Source organism: Oryzias latipes, chromosome 17, assembly GCF_053564925.1.
Source record: "Oryzias latipes strain Hd-rR chromosome 17, Olatipes_Hd-rR_3.1".
Taxonomy (NCBI): Eukaryota; Metazoa; Chordata; class Actinopteri; order Beloniformes; family Adrianichthyidae; genus Oryzias; species Oryzias latipes.
This window is the reverse complement of record NC_136253.1, coordinates 32,708,587-32,730,953: the sequence shown is the minus strand read 5'-3', so window position 1 is coordinate 32,730,953 and position 22,367 is coordinate 32,708,587. Positions and strand designations below refer to the sequence as shown.

Sequence of the window (22,367 nt, the reverse complement as noted above, 5' to 3'; positions counted from 1 at the left end):
GCCATCGTTGTGGCATAACTATGATGAAAATAACAGGCCTCTCTCCTATTTTTAAGAGGGAGAACTTGCACAATTGGACACAACAAACTTTTCACGCATGTACCACAAATGGATAACTTTTACATTGCACATACAGCACACATGTCAGATTAGAATTACGTAATCAACGCACCAATAAGTAATCAGTTGCATATAAACACAGCTAAATAATCACACCGTTCATGTTCTATGTTGATTTACGTGTTCTTTGCGTGGTTTATTCGTACTTCTTTCGGGATTTTAACGTGATTTATTCGTAATACATCACATTTCCATGTAGAGACCACAATTTTTTCCTTTTTCCATACATATTCACGTGTGACCAATTTTCCTCAGTGCAATATGCACAAAATGTATGTATTGTGTGCCTTAAACCTTTGTTCGCAGAAAAACATGGTTGTTAATTTGTTTCTTTTTCACTTGATTTAAAGAGCTGTGCAAAATATTTTAATGAATCATAAGCACTGGACATGTATTTGGACCCCAAAACATGTTTTTTTTTTTCTAACATCTGGGGAAACAGATGACTGCTGTCAGAAAAGGTTGTAAGATCACAGCAAGTGTGAAATTTGCACAGCAGTGACAGATAATACCCATGACTCTATTCTGTCTTTTCTGGAATAGGAGTTTGTGCAGGTCTGTGCATGGTTTCTGCGTTAAGTCATCATTCATGCATCTGGTCCCGAGTGGACTGAATGCTAGACGAGATGAAAGCATGTGTGATAAATGCACAAAGGGGACTTTAGGGAGGGACTGTCACCGCAAAGCCCATGTTTTCTAAAGCGGCTTAGTCAGAGAGGAATGTTTGAAGGAAGATAAGAGAAGGTGGAAAAGAGGAAAATATCATTCTGTTTCTGGCAAAGACAGCGAGCTGGGCTGCTCCTCGCCGACACTAAGTACTGAAGGCGGGCTGCTGTGAGCACTCTGAGCCTGAACCTGCTCAGACACAGTTGGCACTGCAGAGGCATCTGGCACCGCTGGAGGAGAGGAAAAGGAAAAGAGGAGGATAGAGGAGGAAAGGAAGTTTAGATCAGCAGTTTCAAAGACTGCAGAAGAACTTAAAGGTTGTTTTATGAGATAAAAGAACAAACACTGAGATACAAGGCAGGAAATCTGCCCTAAACATTTGATAGGTCCTCTGGACCTTATTAGAGGAAAGAAACACTTGTTTGTGGTCAAGTATTAAAATAAACACGTGTAAAGAAAAAAAAACATTATATCTAGACTTTGATTCAGATAGGTTTTTGTTGTCCTTCAATGTAAATAAAAAGGTTAACCGTGGAGAGCTCAGGAAGAGTTTTCTTCAGGTTCAAGTTATTTAGAGTTAACTTAGAGTTAACAATGGCCAAAAAAAAGTACATATGTATATATATATTTACAAAAACTAAAAAAAGCACAAAAATGAAATCTCCTCAAATCCATGGTGTGGACAAAAGTGATGAATGTTTTTTCTATTTTCTCCATTAAAAAAAAAAAAAAAAAAAAACAAATACTAAAGGGTGTAAAGAAGGACAAAAGAGAAGATCCTTGTTTCAAAAGTCACCATGAGGTTAAATCTAGTATTTCCAGTCCAGTTTAGACATATGAGGTTGTGAAGGATATCAGTGTGAGTTACTTACATCCTGGGATCTCCGTCAGCTCGTTGAGAGGTGGCACTGTCTCTAATGTGTTGGCATATTTCTTGGCAGCTTGTCTTTGAGCGTGCCGCGCCTCAATTTCCTTTTTAGTCCTCGGGATGCGGCACTTAAAAATACAGCAGAGCGTGATAACTAAGAGAAGCAGAAAGAAAATGAACAGCTGGTTAGTTTACTTCAACGTGAAATAGATGAATCCTTTAATGATTTGGTCATTTGTCAGAAAGTCATTTTGCATTGATTAAAACCAATTTAAAATTGATTAGGCTTTTTCTATCAAGTCGTTACATGTACAGTCAAGGCAAGAAAAATATTCATCTGTTTGTTATTTTTCTATGTTTCTTTAAAAGAAAACCAATTTAAAAAAAGTTGCATTGCTATTTACACATCCAACATGTGGTCATTTAATTTGTCAATAATTTATAAAGCTTTTAAAATATTAATAATGTAAATTTATTGCATAATTGAAAAGGATTGCATTAAATATTACCATGTAAAATTGTGTGAATTTCTTTCTATCATTCTATTACCTGTTAGAATGATTTATCGCTTAAATGTTTTTCTTCTTTGAAAAAATATATTTGTAACTACTAACAAGATAGTGGTCATAGAAACTTCTTTTAGATAAAAAGTCCTCTTAAGGTTCTTGGCATTAGACTGATCCTATCTGACTTAATGTGACGGAAGTTCAAGTCTTAGACTGGTAAAGGAAATTCTTCATCATGCTGAAGTTAAAATGTAAAAATTACCACTTGTATTTGATTTGAATACTTCATGTAAAACAAATGCATTTAGATAATTCAAAGATGAATCAAAGAAACGTTTTGACCCAATATAACCATATATATTATATTTGATGCAGGTGTTCCGCAAACCCCTGTCTTATTTGAATTAACCACAGGTTTAGCTCCAATGTCGACATTCTTTTAACGACTGGTACACTTCAACCCAATTAACGTAATTCCAGCGGATTCTGAAGCACAGAAAAACCGCCTTGCGCTGTTATTCAACACTTCACAGTAGTAACGTTTTTACACAATCTATGTAAATCAGCTGATTGTGTCACAGAGAAAAGCAGCTTTGTGCTTCGCGTCAGATTTATGTCAAATAGCGTTCATTATTTAGATGTCACTGTCTCTTTTGTTAAAGGGTTAAAAACCCACAGTAGTTTCTGCCCTGCAGTTCATCGTCACTCCACTAGAGGCAGTAGAAGGGTTTATCCGGCTCATTTGAAACGGCTGCTTGCATGAAATCTCAAATTTGACAAGAAAAGTTTTGCTCATTTTTTTTCTTCTTCTAACTTGTCCTGTTCAACAGCTGAGCAAACAGAGATGAAGGCCTCTTGTTGGCCTTTGGTTCATTTTTAGTCAAACTCCTCTGTGTTATTTTGATGACTACTTGCTGTACTGAAAGAATGCAAAATGCAATATTCCTTACTATACCGTTAAACCAAATTAAAAATGTGTGCAACAAGTTGTAGAAAATGCATATGTAATGTCTTACAGTGGGTAAATAAGGTACTTTTTTCTTACACTATCATTGCTTCAAGCAACACTTACCAAACAACCCAAATGTTTCGCAAATTGATACTATCTACATCTCATAAAAAAATGATACTGCAAAATATTATTGTGGATTTCATCAAAGGGTTTATATTATTCCCAAATAATTTGAATCTTCTGTCAATTCTTTGATGCAGTGGGCTTTACAGGTTAATTTATTAAAATGTCTGATGGGCCTGTAAGTGATCAATATGGAAATAATTACTTTTTCAATGTTAGGGTTGGTAAAAAACAAACAAACAAACAGAGATCACATTCATTTTGATCTGATAAGGCTGCTGGTCACCACCTGGTGTTAACTGTGCAAACAGGTTCTTCAGCGTTAAGCACTCATTCGTTATGTGAAGCCTCAGGGGCGACTGAAACACGAGCGCTGATTCCATCGGACAAGAAACAATCTGCTGACTGTGAAACTTAGACTTTGCATCAACACTGAAGTTTGCTTCTGTCTCTCAGTGAAAACCTTCAGGTGCTGACCTTTCACCTCCAGCAGACTCAACATTTACCCGCTGTTTGGGGGAAAACCAGCAGCATGAGTGGACATTTATGCTATAGGAATGAAGGAATCATGTCAATTATGTTTGCTTTATCAAACCTTTAATCGGAATTTGTATCTTTTGAACAAGGATTTTACTGACAAATAAAACAAAATTTTCTTTAGTGCCACAAATTTTGCTGCATTGTGATTCCATCTCACAAAATGAACAAATTTTTTTCTACAAGTCGGAACTTTTTTTAATCTTGGATTTCTGTGTATTTATTTCAATTTTTAGGCTAAAATGTGAAAATCGGTGTTTTTTGGACGAAATGTTTGATTTCTGTTTATACTATCATCAGTATAAAACACATTTTCTTCCAGTGAACATACTAACCGATTGCCAAAGCAAACATTGCAAAGATGCCAATGACCTGCCATAATCGCAGCCCCCAGAAAACGACTGACTCTGAAGTGATGGGGTCCGGCTTCTTCGGGGGATCTGTGGGTAAAAGCTGCAGAGGAGAAAGGAAAATGTTAGACATGCAATGGTTCCTCCTTTTACAATGGAGTTTAAGGCCCGTTTACAAACATAATTATTTTGATTACAATTATTAAGTCGTAAATTTACGAGAAAAAGTCATAGATTAACAAGGAAAAACACCAAAGTTGTCTGTTTATCGGAGCCTAGCTTGAAGATGAAAGATGTTGAGCATTTTGTGAAGCTTAAGCTGTTTTTCAATAGGACCTGGTCTTAGGCAGTGTCAGTGCGTAAAATGCGCTAAAATCGTCCAATTACACATTTTCACGAATCGGATGACGGTTTCACGAGTCAGAAACTGTGTTTAATGTATTCTTTACTTTCTAAATCATAAATGATTCCTGGTTTGAGCAGTCCAGGTTTGGTGGTTTTTGAACAGGACCCAGTCCTAGTTGGTCTTGGTGTCAAAAATGCAGTGGATTGTTTCGTTCAGTTCCCTCGCCAATTGGAAGCTGTGAACAGGAAGCCAACTTCAGCGTTGCTGCTTACTTCGGCTTTAATCTCGTAAATTTACACGATTTTTTTCACACAAATTTACGACTTTAAATCTCATAATTTTACTTTTTTGGTGGCCCTAAAACTCTGTTGTATTCCTTTAGAGGCATTTCATTTAATGTAAATAAATGGTTATGTCCTTCTGTTACTCTGGTTTTTCTGTACTTTCTTTACAACTGTGGGAACTAATTTGTTTTTATGGACACATATTTCAGAATCTTTAAAAAACTGAAGAGTGGAAGTCTTTGGACTCATGCGTCCTTTTCACTCCTCCCAAAGCCAGAAGGGCATGAGATGGAGCCATCAATAGGATTTTTTTTCCCCCTGCTGGATATTGATCACTTGATTGCATAACACAAGATTGTTGTTGAAACTCTAGACTTGAGCCCATAAACCAATCAGAAATGCTTCCAAAAATGGACACTAATCACATTTGTTGCATCTACAGATAAAGTTGTTTTTGCAGAAAAATTGAATGAAAGCTCATTTGGGAATAAATCGATGTGGTGTTTTCAATGCTATGAATGGGAATCTTGTGTAAAATTGGAAAACAAAAGGATCAAAAGCAGCTTAAGAGGAAACAATCAAAGATTTAGTTTTCCCTGAAGATTTCCATTATGGTTTAAAGACATTAAAACACCAATAATGACTTCTGCAAACCATTTGGGTGCAACTTTTCTTTTGTGCAAGCCTCTTAAGATTCTTAAATATAGATTTGTTTATTCATTAATTGATTTTTCAATATAGGTTTATATGAAAAAGCTAAATAAATGTGATTTGGTGCACTGTGCAAATAGGTAATTTTCCCTTTAGGAGGATTATTAACACCTCACAGAAAAGCATTTCTTTCATTTCAACACCTTTTATGTAATTTGTAGTTTTCTTCTCTGAAAGGGCAATTAGAGGAGGATTAATGTTTAAAAGTCTATTTGTTTTTCTTCACTTTGCAGGAAGCAATAAGAACTCAGAGACGTACTTACCACAGGTTCCCTCGTGTATTCCATTTTACATCATGAAATGATAATAATGGGCATTTTTTTAGTGAGTTAGTTAGTGGCTAAGTGGCTGAGTGTCTGTTCTGACATTTGGATTGTGTCTCAAATTCCCTCCTTACTCAGACCACTACATAAAGTGATAAGCCTTTTTTTTAGGGTGTTCAAATCTTTTATTACGATACTCGGTAGCCTGGAAATTTCCCAGAAGTCTCTGCGAAAAACCAGTTTGCATGATGCTCACTAGATTGGCAAATATAGACCATAATGCATTGTGATTTAGCAATTATAAACAATTTTTTATATATCATCCAAATTTTCATTATCAGAACACAGTGGATTCACAAAAAATCTTCGTAAAATTTTCATACTTTTTTTTTTTTTTTGGGTTAACATGATATTTAACATTCCAAAAACAATAGTGAGTATGTGTATTAAAATGCAGGACACTATGTTGTCTTTTGGGGGTTAATGAGTATTGAGGGGATTCAGACAATGGGAGGTTGTGGGTTCAAATCCACTGCTGAATCATATCAAGAAAAAAAAAAGGTTGAATTGAGAGGCGAAACAGTCAAATAGACGCGTGGCTGTCAGTCGCCACTCCCTCAGGGGATGCGTTAAATGCAGAGAAAAAACTTTACACGATGTGTGTCACAACCAATAGAAGTTGAACTTTCCTTCATAGCAAGCATAGTCTTCTCTTTAATTGACCCCCCACGGAGGAATCAATAGATCAGCATTACCGGTACTTTGATACATAAAATCCAAATTAAGAAAAACATTCAGAGTTTGTGGTCCCTGCACACAGTTTACCACATTAAAATAGCATGTCATGCCTGCAGGATGCAGAATGCCTAAACATTTTAGTTCACAAACTGTTTTTAATCAAACATAAATTGATGACATCTGCAATACATTTGGACTAAAAACAGATAATTTCTTGTGTCTGCTTCATCACACGCTGAAGCTTCCACAGTTCCCTTTTGAGGAGTCGACATGTGAGCAGTCATGGTGGTGTCTCCAGACGTTTCTCGGGCTTTCTGTTATCTTCTACAAAGAGCTTTTTTTTTGCCACACAAGCTCGGTGGGTGTGGATAACCCCTTGGCAAACAAGGTTATGTATGCATTAATATTATTCCTCATCTGGTGCCTTATTCTTATAGGCGTTAGCAATTTACTTTTCTAGTCTTTTTCCCAATGTGATGGCTGTTTTTTTATTTTTTTATATTCTATCATGATATGGTAAATGCTCGTCAGCTAACTCTAGCCACTATAATAAACTTCCTCAGGTCAGAAGGAAAAAAAAAGAGTAAAGCTGAGTTTTTTTAGGTTTATGTCTATTCATTTGGTCCCAAAAGTACGAAATAAAAGAGGAGGGGGAAAAAAACGGCCGATTGTGGCTTCTTTGTCCATAAAACATTACATAATCCATCAGGTAACAACACAGAGTCTTCACAGAAAGGAGAGCCACAATTCTCACAACTAGATATCAAACTGTCACTGGGTCCCTTCAAGAGATCAAAACCTCTGCATCCATCATGGAGAAACCTTCAAGGTGTTTCTGAGAGCAACCTGTGGAGGACATGACGCGCTCTTACCTCAGGATCCGGGATCTGGGAGAAGACGGAGGGCAAGCACTGGGACAGCAGCACTGTTCCCCAGCCCCGAAGCAGAAGCTGAGGTGGGCACACGGGCTGCTCCCCAACCATTCTCTCACAGCACCCTGTCCCGTCTCCTCCTCTTCCTCCTTCTTCTTCGTTCTCTGCTTGTGTGTCTGCTTGCACTGGCGCCGTATGCAGGACAAGACCACAATGGCCCTTCAGGTGATTAATGGTGGGAGCAGTGCCGCCGCTTTCCTCCAATCCAAAGCTATCTGCTTCTTTATCTGTTGCCTTTTCTGCTACAACACCGCAGGAACCAAACCCCCAGAATTCACCCCTGTAGCTCGTCGAGAACTGCTCCTCCACAAAGGAGGGAGCCAGCCTTGCAGTTAGGGTACATTAATTAATTAATAGACCTGGTGTGGTTTACAGCCAGCTCATTCTGGTGTGGACAGGCAGTTAACTCAAGGATGAGGGGGAAGGGCGGTGGAGCTGACCATGATGAGGTTGGCCCTTTGCAGGGACAGTAAAGCAAATGGCTGTAAGTCATCTTTTTTTACTGCCCCAGGAGGCTGAAGTGTAAAAACCTCACAGCCTCCTCCTTTCAGCGTGGCAAAATATGATAAGCCAGCTGCTGCTGAGTCTTTCCTTTTTTTTCCTTTTTTTTTCCCGCAGAAAAGAATAAAACACAATGAAGTCAAACCACTGCAGTCACATATTTACAGCCCGGTAAAATCGACTGCAGGTTTACTTGAATGTCTTCATTCTAGATATGTTTTATCTGCAAATTTTTCCGTTGATAAAGTTTGTATTTAACTGAAAATCTACAAAATTAAAAAAAAAGTAAAAGCATTGCTTAAAAAAAAAATTTGAAGTCAGCTGCTTTTTAATTGAATTTCACAGCTGGTTATTAAGTGGATGTATACTTTTGCACCACTATCTGCTGCCTCATAAACCTTCAAATTACTCAGATGTATAAACGAACCAAATAAAAAAAAACTGTTGGTGCTTAATTGTGCAGCCAGTAATAACTAAATGCCTTAATTTTCTGCTGCACACAAATCAGCTCATCAGCTGTTGAAGACATTTCAGGAAAACTCACTTTAAATTTTTTTTTAATGCATGTAATAAAATATTTTAAGGAGTTGTTTGTTGAAGACACTCTGGTGAAAATGGTGCCTTTAACATGTTCGTGTAGCCTTTTCTGATGATGGAGGACATATTTTAAAGGCAATTAGGATCAAAATTCCATTTCTTTGTATTTTTTATGCAAAATGTTGTGAATCTAGAGCAAACAAAAAAATACCGTTTGAAAAAAGATTGTATTTGTGATGTAGTAAATAGGCTGGGCGGAGCCACTGGCTTCCTGCTGTGCTCCAGTCTGATGCATCCACTTGCAGACACATAGATGAAAGTCTTTGTTTTCCTCATTTAAGTTGGAATCTGGATTGAAACTGTACGGCTGGATAGCTCCAATATTGCTCGCCATTTTTGTTTCACCAGTAATAGGTTGGGGGTGTCAGTGTGTAAACAGAGAGCTCTCAGCAATGGGGTGGGGGCAGCGGCAGGGTTACCCCATGATCGGAGAGGGACTTCAAATACAGCAAGTCAGGGTCATACTTGCAGTTAAAAACGTTTGTTTCAAAATTAATTAATTAATCTGATTCTGCTTCTTCTGGGTTTAAATCACACAAAGCTACATAATCAAAATCCCCACAAAAACAATTTCTTTGTTTTGCTTTTATTCCAGCTTTATAAATGTCTTTTTTTTTAGTACAGGCATTCCAAAAGTCCTGTCCAGCGTTTCAGTGATAACTTATCTGAGCCAACAGCTCCGGAACCCAAACAAAGCCCGCTTGAAGTGAGCGCCTGTCCTTCTGCTTCAGCAAAATTGGACCAACCGTGCATTAAACAGCCAGTTAAACATATTCAAGCTGCCTGCATGGCTGAGTTTTAATAGCCAGCTCGAAAACCCTTGAGGCTATTTGAAGGAAGCGGCCGATTCCATGTGCAAACTAAATTTTCCACAAATGAGCGCTCTCTGTACGTGATAACAGAGGGGTGAATCTGACTTATTTCTGGATGGAGCCTGTATCCTTGCTCACCAGAAAGGGACTAGTTCATCATATTATCTGAGAATTGTTCACTCCATTTACACTAGACACAAATTTGGCAGAAAATGTAAAAGCACATTTTTAATTTTCAACAATGCTGCTTAAAAGGTGTCAAAATATCTTTAAATGAAGATTTTCCTAGTAGCTCATGAATTACAGAGTAATCAGCAAAGAACTTGGGGCTTTATTTATTATTCATAACAGATAGAAATAGATATAGTGCGCTGAACATTTGAAAATGACATTTCTGATTCCAAATAATGAGGACGGCATTAAATTCTTGCAGCCTGGAGGAGTAGCAGGTCCAGCCTGGAGGATTTTTGCAAAAATCAGAATTTATTTAGAATAGCTCTAGTTAGTTTTTAGCTTTTTGTGCTGGATCTTCTTTTTGACTTTAGTCGTTTCACTCATAATAAGCCAGTAAACAGCTTAAACTAAATGTGTCGTATCAATAAACAATACTTTTAGGAGTGAATGATTGACCAATCGAAATGTGTCAGTCAGTATAAAACAATTTTGTAATGCGACAATACAGATGGTTTTATTTTAACATGTTACTTTTCTACCATGTAAACTTACTGAGCACAATCGTGACAATTGACTCAGCAGCCTGTAATTTAAAATTCTTTGTGACTGACACTCCTTACAAAAGGCCTAATGTGGTCAGTGTCTCACAACACAAGCATGACATTGTCAGTACAATTCAAACACATCCGTGAATTCCTGTTGTGAGGAATTTGTGGCTTTGACCTGATTGTGGAGTTTGGGTGAAGAAAGTCTGTCTACGAGGCTGCATTATTAGTTTCTTATTGCTTAAAATGCCTCCGATTTTAAACTCACCCTCAGTCTGGGGTTGCTGTGTTTTAGCAGTGCAGGAATCAGCGATTTGGCTTTTCATTAGGAAACAAATTTGAACATGAAGAGTATCTTTTTTCTATTAATGAAAATGGCATCATAAATTACTCTTAATGCATTCCCCCCCAAGCAAAACTCCCATAAGTAGATGTAGTTGAGTAGTGTAGTTGAGTAGATGTCCAAATTCTCCGCTGATTGGTCCTTCACAAAATAAATGAAGTTGTTCTTTTAATTTATTCCTTCAGTTTTCTGTACAGGTATAAGTCGACAATTTAAACTCTGGCTATCAGAGGATTTGTGTTCATAATAAAGACAAAGACAAGTATGCAGCCAGATCCCCTTTGTGCAATAAATAAAGTTCTATTCTATTTTATTCTATGTGGTCAATTGGTTAAAATCTTAAACTATTCAGCAAATCAACTAGCAAAACCACACAGTTACTCCGCAAAAGCACAGCGAACTTAAAGTCCAACTCAGATCATTGTTTATGAATTTTGCCGTTTTCTGCCAAAAACCTGTGTTGTTTCCTAGGACATAGTTTCTGCAGAGTGGCAGGAGTTCATTAGAAATGAAACCTCTGAGTTACGGGTGGGACCGCTGGCAGGGAGTAAGCCCGCCCAATTCCCATCATCCATCTGGTTATGTGCTCTCCCGCTAGCTTACAGCCCCTCACAACCCCAACCTAATATTGGCAGTCCAACAAAAATGGCGAGCAGTTTCAGAGCTGTCCAGCCGTACAGTTTTAGAGCCAGATGTCGGCTCAGATGAGGAAAATGGAGTCTGCAAATGCAGTTGCAGTACAACTGTTAAACTAGTACTTTAATACTTTATCTGTGTTTGTAGCTAGTTTTTTGCCCCTGAAATTGCTTTTGTCAAGCTAACAGCGAGAAATGTTCTTGATGTGAACATGGATGGATTAAAAAAAAGGTTCAGATTTTTGTGGGATGCTTTCAGAAACTGATTTTATAACCAAATAAATCAGAAAGAAAAGCAGCTGGCTGAAAAATAAAGGCAATGTCTATTTAACTGATGAGGCCGTTGATGAATAATAAAACACTTTGGACTTAATGGGGAAATTCAAAGGACATATTCCTTTTGCCTTTCTTGTGGTTTCCCAATCTTTGTCTGCAGTTGCACTCCACATGGCTACATACACAAATGTAAATAGAGATTGTAAACTTCCAGAAATCTATGCATTATTATCTGCAGATTTGACTCTTGCGTCAAAACAAATATTCCTACATTTTATATTTCTTCAACAGACTGTGCGAAAAAAACAAAGCGAGTCCGGGTGTTATGCCTCCTTTTCTTTTTTTCTACTTCAGTTTTTTCTGCTTCTCTCGACTGAAAACTAAGTAGCCTTTTTTTAAGGATGCCCTAAAAAGGCTTATAATCTGCAAGCTATGATCATATCTGTGAGCCAAATGTCAATGCCACTGTGTCTGCATGGGCCGAGGGATTTGTTAAATGAATGTTTGTGAAGGGACACCCCCCCCCCCCACACACACACACACACACACTGCCACACTGCCTTCCAGCAGTAATTACAGTTCCTGCAGACAGTATCAGCTTTCTTCTGCAAGATAAATGAGCAAATATGAAACTGTCATAGGTTCTTGTACAGATATATTGTACAGGTTATGAATGCATTATTACTTTCCAGCATGTATGTCGCTTTTTCTTTTCTATCATGGCCATGAGGACGAAGCCACAGAAAGAAATGTGTCCAGAGCGACAGAACAACAACTAGGGGGGGGTTCAGGCTGAGTGTGCAGCGAGACCATAGTGAGGACCTGCAGCGTGTCAAAAGATAGCATTTTTTAAAGATGTGGCCTTGGCAGAGTCCATTTGTTTTACTGTCAATTTATGCCCTTCAACTGCTGCACTGAATAAAAAATAAGAAAGAAAAACAGAAAAGATGAAATGATGCAGATTCCCTAAAGTTGTGTTATGTATGAATGTATTTTTATTCAAAATATTTCTATATCCATTCTTTACAGAGAAATCAAGGAGAGCCCAAAAACAATTTTTCTTCTGGGCTTTTTAAAATTAATTTGATCATTTGTTTGTTGTCTGTTCATTTTCAGTTGCACCAGCAGCTCAAAAAAAGATGGACGGACGGACGGACGGACGGACGGACGGACAGACAGACAGACAGATAGATAGTAAAAATAACAGTAAAATTATTATAATAATAAATGTCCCCTGCACACATACGCATTATATGAAAAACAAAAACAGTCCATTAAAACCATGAGGAAGTGGACCTAATGCAAAGCCTACAAAGGTAAGTTTTTCATTAAAACCCTCCACAGAACATGAGACCCTCTCATCCTCAGGTGAGCAGTTCCACATGCAGGTCAGCTCCACGGTGCTGGACTGAGGCTTCGCTGTGGGTTTTTGTTCGGACTCAGCAGCAGAACTGCCCCTCATGACCTGAGCTCAGACTCTGGGAGGGTCAGGAGCAAAAATGTAATTCCGATAAAAAAGAAGAAGAAGAAAAAAATCCAATTCTAGTAAGTTTTTATTGACATATAGAAGAATCTTGAAATCAGCATAATATTTCTGCACATACTCTTTTCATTGCCTATATTTAAATGGAATGTTTACCAGCTAAAATGGTTTTAATGAATGTGCCAAAAAATGAAACAAGAAAATAAAACAAGTCAAAAGCCAAAACATTGTTAAATATAATTTAAAGGAGGTAGTTTTCACAAAGTGTTTTTTTTCTAACTCACTAGAACAAGGTAGATCGGCACTTTATGGCATCACCCTCTTTGAACAACTTTCTATTCATGTTAAGGTTTCTTTTTTTGGTGTTAAAAATGATGTGTTTTCCTATTCCTGCCTGACGTCTGATGTGAGATATTTCAGTGCTGCCCTTTGTTCAAGTGTTGTCATCAATATTTTATAAATTTAATATAATCATTTACTTCTAATATTTCTTTTTATACGTTAAAAAAAGTTTCACATTATTTGCCAAAGAAAGAATTTACTTTAAAAACACAAGTGAAAGGCAGCACATGTGGTTCCAGAGGTGAAATGCAAAATGTGACAGTTGTTCAAGTGTGCCTGCAAACTATTGCACCATCATAACATCATTATTGCTGGAGTTTTTTTTAAGTGATCTTATATGAAACTGGAAGGGCCCCTTATTTTTTTTTACTTTTTTGTAGGTTAGTGATGAGATTGATGATCTCTTAATAAGGTTTGTGGTATTCAAATTTATTTTTATGTGTAAGATTTTTCATTCCTTTCATTCCGATAAATTAAAACTATTTTAATCAAGCTCCCATTTCCTAGTTTTTAGGTATTTTTTTTCTTAAAATACCGCTTAAAGTAAATGTTTCTGCCCACTTCCAGGATTTATCCAATTTACTAAGGCCTATATATTTGTTCTTAAAGTGCCACTCTGACCATCTTTTGATCTATTATCAAGGTGTTCCCAGCGGTCTTTTCATTAGGATGATGCCGTTTTTAGCCAAAATCAAAAATCCTGTGTCGTTCTCTATAGGACATAGTTTCTGCAGAGCGACAGGAGTTCATTAGTAATGTACCCCTGAGTTGTGGGTGGGACCACTGTAGCATTCTGTCTACTCGCTCTCCCGCTAGCTTACAGCCCCTCACAACCCCAACCTAACATTACAGAGGCAAAAAAATGTCAAGCAACATTGATGCTATTTTTGATCCAGATTCCAGCTCAGATACGTCCTCCGCCATCAGAAAATTGCCACAAGAATGTGTTTAAAACACCAAAAACACAGTTTTCATTGAAGTGGGTCTTTAAATCAGGGCATCTTGTCCACTATCTTCAAGGGCAGATAATTTGACTGGTTTACAGTCAATTTAAACTAAAAAGGCATGTTTTTTCCCGAATTAAGATGGTGAATTTTTGCAGTGCATTTGTAGACACAAGCCAAACAAAAACACAATAAATGACTTCCAGAGTTGCAACGACTGAGGAGCCTGGATGTTATCTGCTCTGGTGAAGCATCGTTTTTTTTTTTTTACTCCACCCATGGACACCAACTTCATCAACATCTCTCTTCTTAACGCATGTGAAAAGAAACGCTGCTACAAGAATCACCAGCCTGTGATGAACCCTGATAAAAAAAACTGAAACAGTAAAGGGAATCTTTTTTTTCTCTCATTGCAGTTTCTCTTTAAAAGTTGCTCAAAGGCATAATTAGGGGCTGCCACTCTGTGCATGAGGCTAACTGCAGTTTAGACTTGTGTCATGTTGGAAGAGATGCAGAACATTTACGCATCACTTGTTGTCACTCACTCTAATGCGATGCTGCCACTTTCACTCCTTGTCAGACTGATGAAAAGAATTGCATGTCTGATAATGCCTGTCATCCATTTTTAATTTCTGCAGAGCCAGAGACAGCCGTGGAGGCTTTGGGTCTTGTTTACTTGCAGCTTTTTTGTTATCCTGGGAGAAGGGTTTACATCAATTCCTTTTTCTTACAGACAACAGTTTTTTCAAGGCTGTTTTATTTTATGTCCCCATGCAGCAGTTTTGACTCTGAATTGTTTCTGATTGTAATGCAGTTCTGCCTGAGAGCTTGACCAGCACTTTTCCATGTGTTACATATTTTTTATCATACACGTTCCATATTTACCTGACTACCAGCAATGGAAATTTGTCCTTTAAAGTTTTCTTATTACTTTTGAACCTGAATATTTCTGAACCACTGCATTCTACCGAAAAAAAAAAAAAAAAAACTCCTTTTGGTATCTTCTAAGGACATTTGTGGCTTTTCAATGACACCAATAAGGGCTTGGTAATGTTTGCATTAATTCTTCTATGTGTTCAAGAGTCTGTTTAAAAGGAGTATTTATAACCATTCGCAGGGAGAGGGCTCTAGGATTTGTAGTTTATGGTGAATTAAAAAAATTGGACAGGACATTTTTTCCCTTCTGGTAGCCTAAAATGCAAAAAGAGGCAGCCCAAAAATTAGAAAAAAACACAAATCTTAAGAAGAAAATCACTGCAAAGTGATACAATTTTCTGTTCGTGCAGCAAGGCATTTTGCCTGACTAGAGGTCTTATTAAATATCAAAATTTAGTTCCAGACAAGCATTGAAAAAGGGAAACGTTAGCTAAAAAAGCTAAGATAGAATGACTTTATATTGAATGTTATACAGCCTGTTTGCAGTTTTTTGTTGTTGTTTTTTTGCTATTCCTAAGCAAATGGTTTGTGTTTTTTGAGTTTTTATGAACCCAATTGTGGTTTATTTTGATTACAGTGACAAAATAAACTAGAGTAATCATTGGAAATGACTCATTTTAGAATAAAATGGGAATAAAATGAGAATCCTAACGCAAGTTGGTCTATCATAATAAATCTAAATCTAAATTTTTGAAACTTGTTCTTTGCATTTGACCAAATGGGGAAGCAGTGAGCTGCAGACAAAGCTTTGCTCGGGAACCATTTGGTGGATTAACAACAATAATGTATGTCAGGCTAACTTGTCAACATTGTCAAACAAAAAATTACAGTGAAATCGCAACTTGAGTTTTTTTTAGTCTTAAATGACATTTTTCTACTGTTAAGAATATCAAGAAAAATGATTTTAACTCATTTTAATAATCATTTATTTATTTCTAAATCTTGGCTCTTGATGAGACATAAAAATTCTAAACTGTGCTCATTGGAGGAAAGAGAAGTTAAAAATGTCATGAATGTCTAAATAATAAAATAAGGTTTTAAATCTTTGCAAGAATCAAAAAGTTTATTGTTTTGGCTTCTCTCAGAATGACTTACTTTTTTTTAATCATCCTTTTTCAAAAAAATAAAATATATAATTAAAAACAAATAAAAATGAAACCAATCATTCAAGGAGTGGGGAAACTCTCTACATCCTCTTTTATAAACATTGTCCCAAAATGTTACGACACATCATTTGTTACAAAACTTTCTAAAGCTTCTGCACTCCTTTTAAAATGGCAAAGTTTATGTTTAGTATTCTTCAATAAGTAATCAAAGCTGGTGAGCAGTCTTTTGTAAATTACATCCATGTGTCATCATTTTATTTTTGGAAAACGTTTGAGAATCGACATTTCTGTTTCCAGAAGAAGAAATGTTAAACTACTGCCAGAATACTTATATAAATGAAAATCACCCAGCTTAAGGACAGAAAACAGAAACATTGTGCCATACTGTGATAAACAGATTTTAGCTATTTTTACTCAAATAAAACTAACTAGCATCTTGTGTTTATTGGCTGTTAATTTATCCGGGTTCTCCTTTTTTCCCTTTGGCCTACATATTTCAATTGTTTCCTTGTTCCATTCCATCTGATTTAACTCATCTTATTTCAAATAGCCAAGCAAATATATGATTGTTTTCTAAATAAGTATTTTGGGGGCAAAGACATGCAAAAAGAGACAGACCCAGAGGTTTGGGGACCAGGAAAGTAGCAGAAATGCTCAAATCTGAGACGGAAAAGGCACAGCTAAATGAGTCATGAAAAGACATAAACCAAATGCAGCTGTTGTGTTGATTGCTTGTATAATCCAAGCTTCCTATAAAATGCGGTTAACTTCAGTAAAAAACCTACACATGTCATTATCAGCGTCTTTCTGTTCACTTTGATCCGAGAGATAAAACCGGAGCGCTCCCGGAGAGTTTGCCACATCTTAGAGAAGACAACAAGTAATTACTTTATTTCTACTTACTGTAAATGAGCACATTAGGGCTCAGCTGTTTATTTTTCTACCATTACATGTAAATGAGAGGTGCGGGGAGATGAATAAACTCATAGATGCACAAACCGTTCCTGGCCTGCAGAGCGGTTCACAGATCCCTCATGCACTGATGGCTAACTTTAACCTCTGCGTTCGCAGCTCCGCTGTTTACTTTAGTTTCTGGATGCAGTCAATGGTCTGCAGGAAGCATTGGTCCAGAACGTGGGAATACCTCTGAGGAGGAGGATGGATAAAGGAGTCATTCAAAGCTGGAATGACAAATAGCCGAAGCTGTTTACGTATGCTGTGTTTACATAAGGTTGTGTTTGGTTTGGTGGGTTATTGGGCATTTTGGAATAAATTGCACCTTTCTGCGTAATACAGCTAGATTAAACAATAATAAAATTGTTTGGCGAGGTGTAATTTATTTGAAGGTGATGACACTCCTAAATATCTGAAGTCAACAAGGCTAGTCATAATGATCTGTTTAATTAGTTTCACTGAAAATACTCTGTAAACTCGACTGCTGGACAGTGAGCTTTACTTGAAAGCCAACTGAAAGGGGCCCATGTTCCTATCAACTACCATAAATCAAAAAAAGAAAGTTGGCATTTTAGGTAAAAACAAACTATAAGTGCAAACATTTCCGAGCAATTAAGTCAGGTTTGTGGATAATAACAAATATTCCCATTAATTCCTGATACTGAGCAGCTCTGCATGGTTTCAGATGGGAGGCTCACCGTATCTTTGCCGCACAAAATGACACAACATCTCACTTTGTCACATAAAAGGGTGCCACAGTGTCTATCCAGGAGTTTTTCCACACAGGCTGTTTTCTGTTTCTACAGGCATAAAGGCTTCTTCATCATAGCCAAACTGATATTTTTGTCTTGTGGCGGTTACTAGTTTGGCCCAGAGGGGACCTGCCAATCTCCCCCGGGCTTCTGGAAGACATAGAGCAGCGTTTGAATCAGCACACTAAGTCAGCCATGGTTTTAAATTAAGCGTGATGTTGGGAAGGCAGAAAAGAGGAGTGGGGGTCTGCGGTAACTGTTTTGGCCGCGTGGAAAGAAAATAACTCGGATGTTGGTGTGACAGTTTAGCCTGAATGTCAGGGTAGCCCCCCTCGTCCCGTCAGCCATTTCCAGTCAAGGTCTGAACGATATTACTTGCCCTGGGGAACATGTGGAGGACTGCAGCAGAAGCTCAGATTAACATTCGTTATTAACCACAACTCCCACACAGTTGATTCTAAGTCCGAAACGATTAGCGCTATTTTTCAAAAAGCAAGAGTGAACATGTTTGTAATTTGAGTTAGACTGCAGTTTAGCCTGGTCTTTTACCCAGTTTAAGACTTACTTCAATGACTATCCTGTTTTTGGTGTTTTTATCACAATCTTGTCTCGTTTTTCTGATTATGGAGGACTTACAGAAAGAAAATTAAGATTAAAATTGCATTTCGGAGTATTTCTTTATTCAAACTGTGCGGAATCAGGAGCAGATCAAGAAGAAGATATCACGCTATCAAGTGTACAACATAGCGTCGCGCTAGAAGCATCTTCCCTCGGGTAGTGAGAGGAACTCACCATTTAGAGTTACACTTTTATTACTGTGGATGGCTGAGCAGCCAATTCATTTTTTCTACCGTTTAGAGCATTTTACAGAACTGGTTTTATAAAATTGCCTCTAATCTAATGTATTCCATGTATTATTATGTATTTTTCCTTTTTGTCTTGGTGTTTCTTGTTGTCTTGTGTGGAGAAAACCCTGCAGTTGTTGTTCCGATGTTATTGAACTATTACAAATGTTAAATAAACCATCCATTCTGATGCATCCACTGTCAGACAAATAGATCCATGAACGTCTTTGTTTTCCTCGTCTGAGCTGCAATCCGGATCTAACTGTTCGGCTGGATGGCTCCGACATTCCTCGCCATTTTTGTTGCACCAGTAATAGGTTGGAGATGTGAAGGGCTGTAAGCTAGCGGGAGAGTGTGTAAACAGATGGATGACGGTAAGTGGAGGTGGGGTTATACCACACCAACAGTCTCGCCCACAACTCAGAGGCTGAGTCTGAGTCATCAGTTTCTGATGACATAAATGAATACATTAGAGTAGAGGTATTTTATAAAACCAGTTATGTAAAATGCTCTAAACGGTAGGAAAAATGAATTGGCTGCTCAGCCATCCACAGCAATAAAAGTGTAACTCTAAATGGTGAGTTCCTCTCACTACCCGAGGGAAGATGCTTCTAGCGCGACGCTATGTTGTACACTTGATAGCGTGATATCTTCTTCTTGATCTGCTCCTGATTTCTCACAATTTGAATAAAGAAATACTCAGAAATGCAATTTTAATCTTAATTTTCCTTATATTTGTCCTAGACTACACAGTTTTTTTTTAATTTTGGTTAAAAACGGCATAATCTAACTAAGGGATCACTGGGAACACTTTGAAAAAAGATCAAATATGATCTGAGTGGGACTTTAAGTACAGAAATCTTGCATATCTGTGTTTTTTTTTCTCTACATTTGTTTAATTTCCTGAGAATTTTCACAAATTTAAATCACATAAAAGTAGATAAGAAACCGTTTGATGGAGTTTGAGAAGCTCACCAATGAGAAACTTTTCTGCTGCCATCAGGGCCAAACTGAAGGTTTTGTCATAGTATTACAAACTGGAAAACCATCCATGAGGTTTAGTGGCCGTAGAAGAGAACTTCTTCCCTGCGGGCTGCTGTTTGTCACTTGTGACAGGAGAAGGTAGCGCTCAGCTGGAAGTGAAGCTGAGCAGGGACCAGCGAGTCCTGCTGGTTAGTGTCGTGTCATTGCTGTCACTGAGCCTCCGGGAAGACATGCTCCACTCGTCTCATCGTGTCACTTTTATCCTGCAGGTCTCAGTGAGGAGTGCTCTTTAGCAACGCCTTCCGTGCAACTGCTCTCCTCCGGGTGTTTAATCGGCCGGGAGACGACGACAGACAGTTCAGTCCAGTTTACATATGATGGACAGAAACGGCGTCCCCGCCGCAGCACACGATCATTCATGTTACCTGGTTTTGGTTCAAACGATGACATTTTAGGGCCAGCTCAAGATGTCCACACTTGTGTCAAAGTTGGAAAACAAACATTTCAAGCAAACTGTCAAACAGTCTGTTTACCTGAAGTGGACTTCTCCAGACTCCTGACACCCTAAGTGACAAAGTCATGCTAACTACAAGTAATAGGGGTATGCAGTAAGAGTTCAGGAGTTAGGAAAAAGTGCAAGAAGTGAAATTGTCTCGACTTTGTCCGGTCATGCGGCGAATCCGCTCTGCTCCTTACTTTGGATGGATTTTTGCTCTTTCCAGTTCCTGCTCCAGAATCACAGCTTTGCGCCGCTCCTCCTGATACTTCTGCTGAACCTCCAGACAGATTCTGCTCATCTCTTTCTCTCTGAAAGTTTCAAGCAACGAAAGACTTTTAGTTAGAATCACTAAATAAAAGGACATGATGGGCTTTCAAACAAGTGTGCTGTAAATGTATTTAACTCTTAGAGTTATTGCCCCAAGTTTGTCAAAACACAACATTTAACTTGCATGACTTTAAAATGTGCAGCATCGGAAACGTTTGAAGAAATGTTCTGTTTGTTTAAGAGCACTTTGGGGATCAACATGAAACTACATTTATGCTTTAGAAACATGGTAAATACTGATTTGACCTTCAGTTCAAATGTATGATGGAGTTTTAAGGCCAGTTTACAAACAATTTTTTTTTTGTATTATGACTTTAAAGTCATAAATTAACGAGAAAAAACAGAAAAGTTGTCTTTTCATCAATTTATCAAAGATGAAAGATGTGGAGCATTTTGTGAAGCTTTATTTCCGGGTATAGTTTAAAAAAAAAAAAACTTCTGAACCTTTGGCGACTAATAATCAGATTCTTGTTAAGCCGGCTTTCCTGGGGTTGGGTGTCGGTAAAGCAGAGTTTCATGTGTAAAATAAGGAGCTCAGAGACACGTTTGGCATCAGAATGCTGAAAATGCCAAAAAGTGCATCTCCTTAGACGAAAATGTCACACAGACTTAGAGATTTTGTGTTTGGTGGAGGAAGAAAGGATGGAAGTGGACAGCTTCATCAACGGGCTGCAGAGATCCCCATCAATGAATAAAACTTTAATAAATCGTAAATCAAACAAAAGAGCTTCCAAACAGTTGTAGCCTTAACCACAAACACTCAGCTCACCTGTTCAACTAAGTTTAGTCGGCCTTAAGTGGCGTTCACTTGCTGCTCTGTATGCCCACTTTCATCTCGTAAATTTACAAGAAAAAAGTCGTAAATTCACGAGATTTAAAGTCTTAAATTTAAATACTACCTTTTTTTCTTTTCTTTGGTGGCCCTAAAACTCCATTGTACAAACTGATTCGAGGTTCCGTTAATTAATTTTTTCCACATGTCCACTCGGATGAAATCAACAAATCGATTGTAAAAAGATGAAAATGTACTTTTTCTGCAGGACGTCAACCACCTGGAGGAGTCTGTCCCTCTCCACACTGAGGACTCTGTATTCACTGGTCTGAGTCAGCCATTCGCCCACATCAGCAGAACATCGAGGACACTTTGAGGAACTGGGACTTCTGAGACAAACATGTACTAGTACCTTCAGCTTTCATCGTTTGATGAATATCTACATTAGTGCAGTGATCATAAGACATGTGCTGACAACACACCTGGATTCGGGACCACTGCCCAAAGCGGGGAGCACCAGTTTATGACCAAACTTTGTAACTGAACTGGAAACATAAAGAAAACAAAATTAAAAAGCTACAATAAACACGTTTTTTTTTTTTTTTATCAATTCCCTTTTTAAATAAATGTCTGTCAGAGAGAAACCTACAAATATTTACCAATGCCATAGTTTGTCCTGATAACCAACTAAATAAACCAACATTTTATCAAAGAAATGCCACGAAATAGTTAGTATTTGTACCATCAGCTCTCACTACATAAAAAAAACTTTTTTTAAAAATTAAACCACTTTTAACACTTTTCATAAGAAGATCTACTCATATTTGACCAAATTTTAAGTAATGAAAAATAAAAATGCACACCTACTTTCCACCTTTGTTCATGACAATAAGTTATATCAGTTGGTATTTTGTTTGATTTTGTGGCTTTTCTTTTTCTTTTTCTTTTTTTGGTTCATTCTGATGTTTAAGGTTGTTGTGTAACGTTACAATTCTGAAGTTCAAAAAAGAAAAATCCATCAGCTCTCATACCCTGAAGAGAGGATTTCTTTGGTAATAGCTCCACCTTCTGGAGAGAAACCTGGACTGCATTTCTTCTGCTTGGCGTCTGACTGCTTCTCCTCACAATCTTCCTTTAACTGATA

The 22,367-nt window shown here is 37.6% G+C and overlaps 1 protein-coding gene across 11 annotated transcripts in view; it reads right to left on the bottom strand.

Moving 5' to 3' along the window:
• Positions 1-22,367, bottom strand: part of ccdc13 (coiled-coil domain containing 13) — a 32,572-nt gene that overhangs the window by 5,556 nt on the left and 4,649 nt on the right. For 2 of the 11 annotated variants that reach the window (XM_078934231.1, XM_078934232.1), the window contains exons 11-16: positions 22,255-22,361; positions 21,706-21,768; positions 21,504-21,612; positions 20,322-20,432; positions 4,108-4,225; positions 1,659-1,808 (exon numbers count right to left, since the gene is read on the bottom strand). In XM_078934231.1, the coding sequence (XP_078790357.1) occupies positions 1,659-1,808; positions 4,108-4,225; positions 20,322-20,432; positions 21,504-21,612; positions 21,706-21,768; positions 22,255-22,361 (658 nt within the window). Of the gene's footprint in view, positions 1-224; positions 1,017-1,658; positions 1,809-4,107; positions 4,226-17,154; positions 17,237-19,513; positions 20,212-20,321; positions 20,433-21,480; positions 21,613-21,705; positions 21,769-22,254; positions 22,362-22,367 lie in introns of those variants that run through there. The other 9 variants (XM_078934234.1, XM_078934233.1, XR_002292227.3 and 6 more) reach the window with 9 other exon arrangements.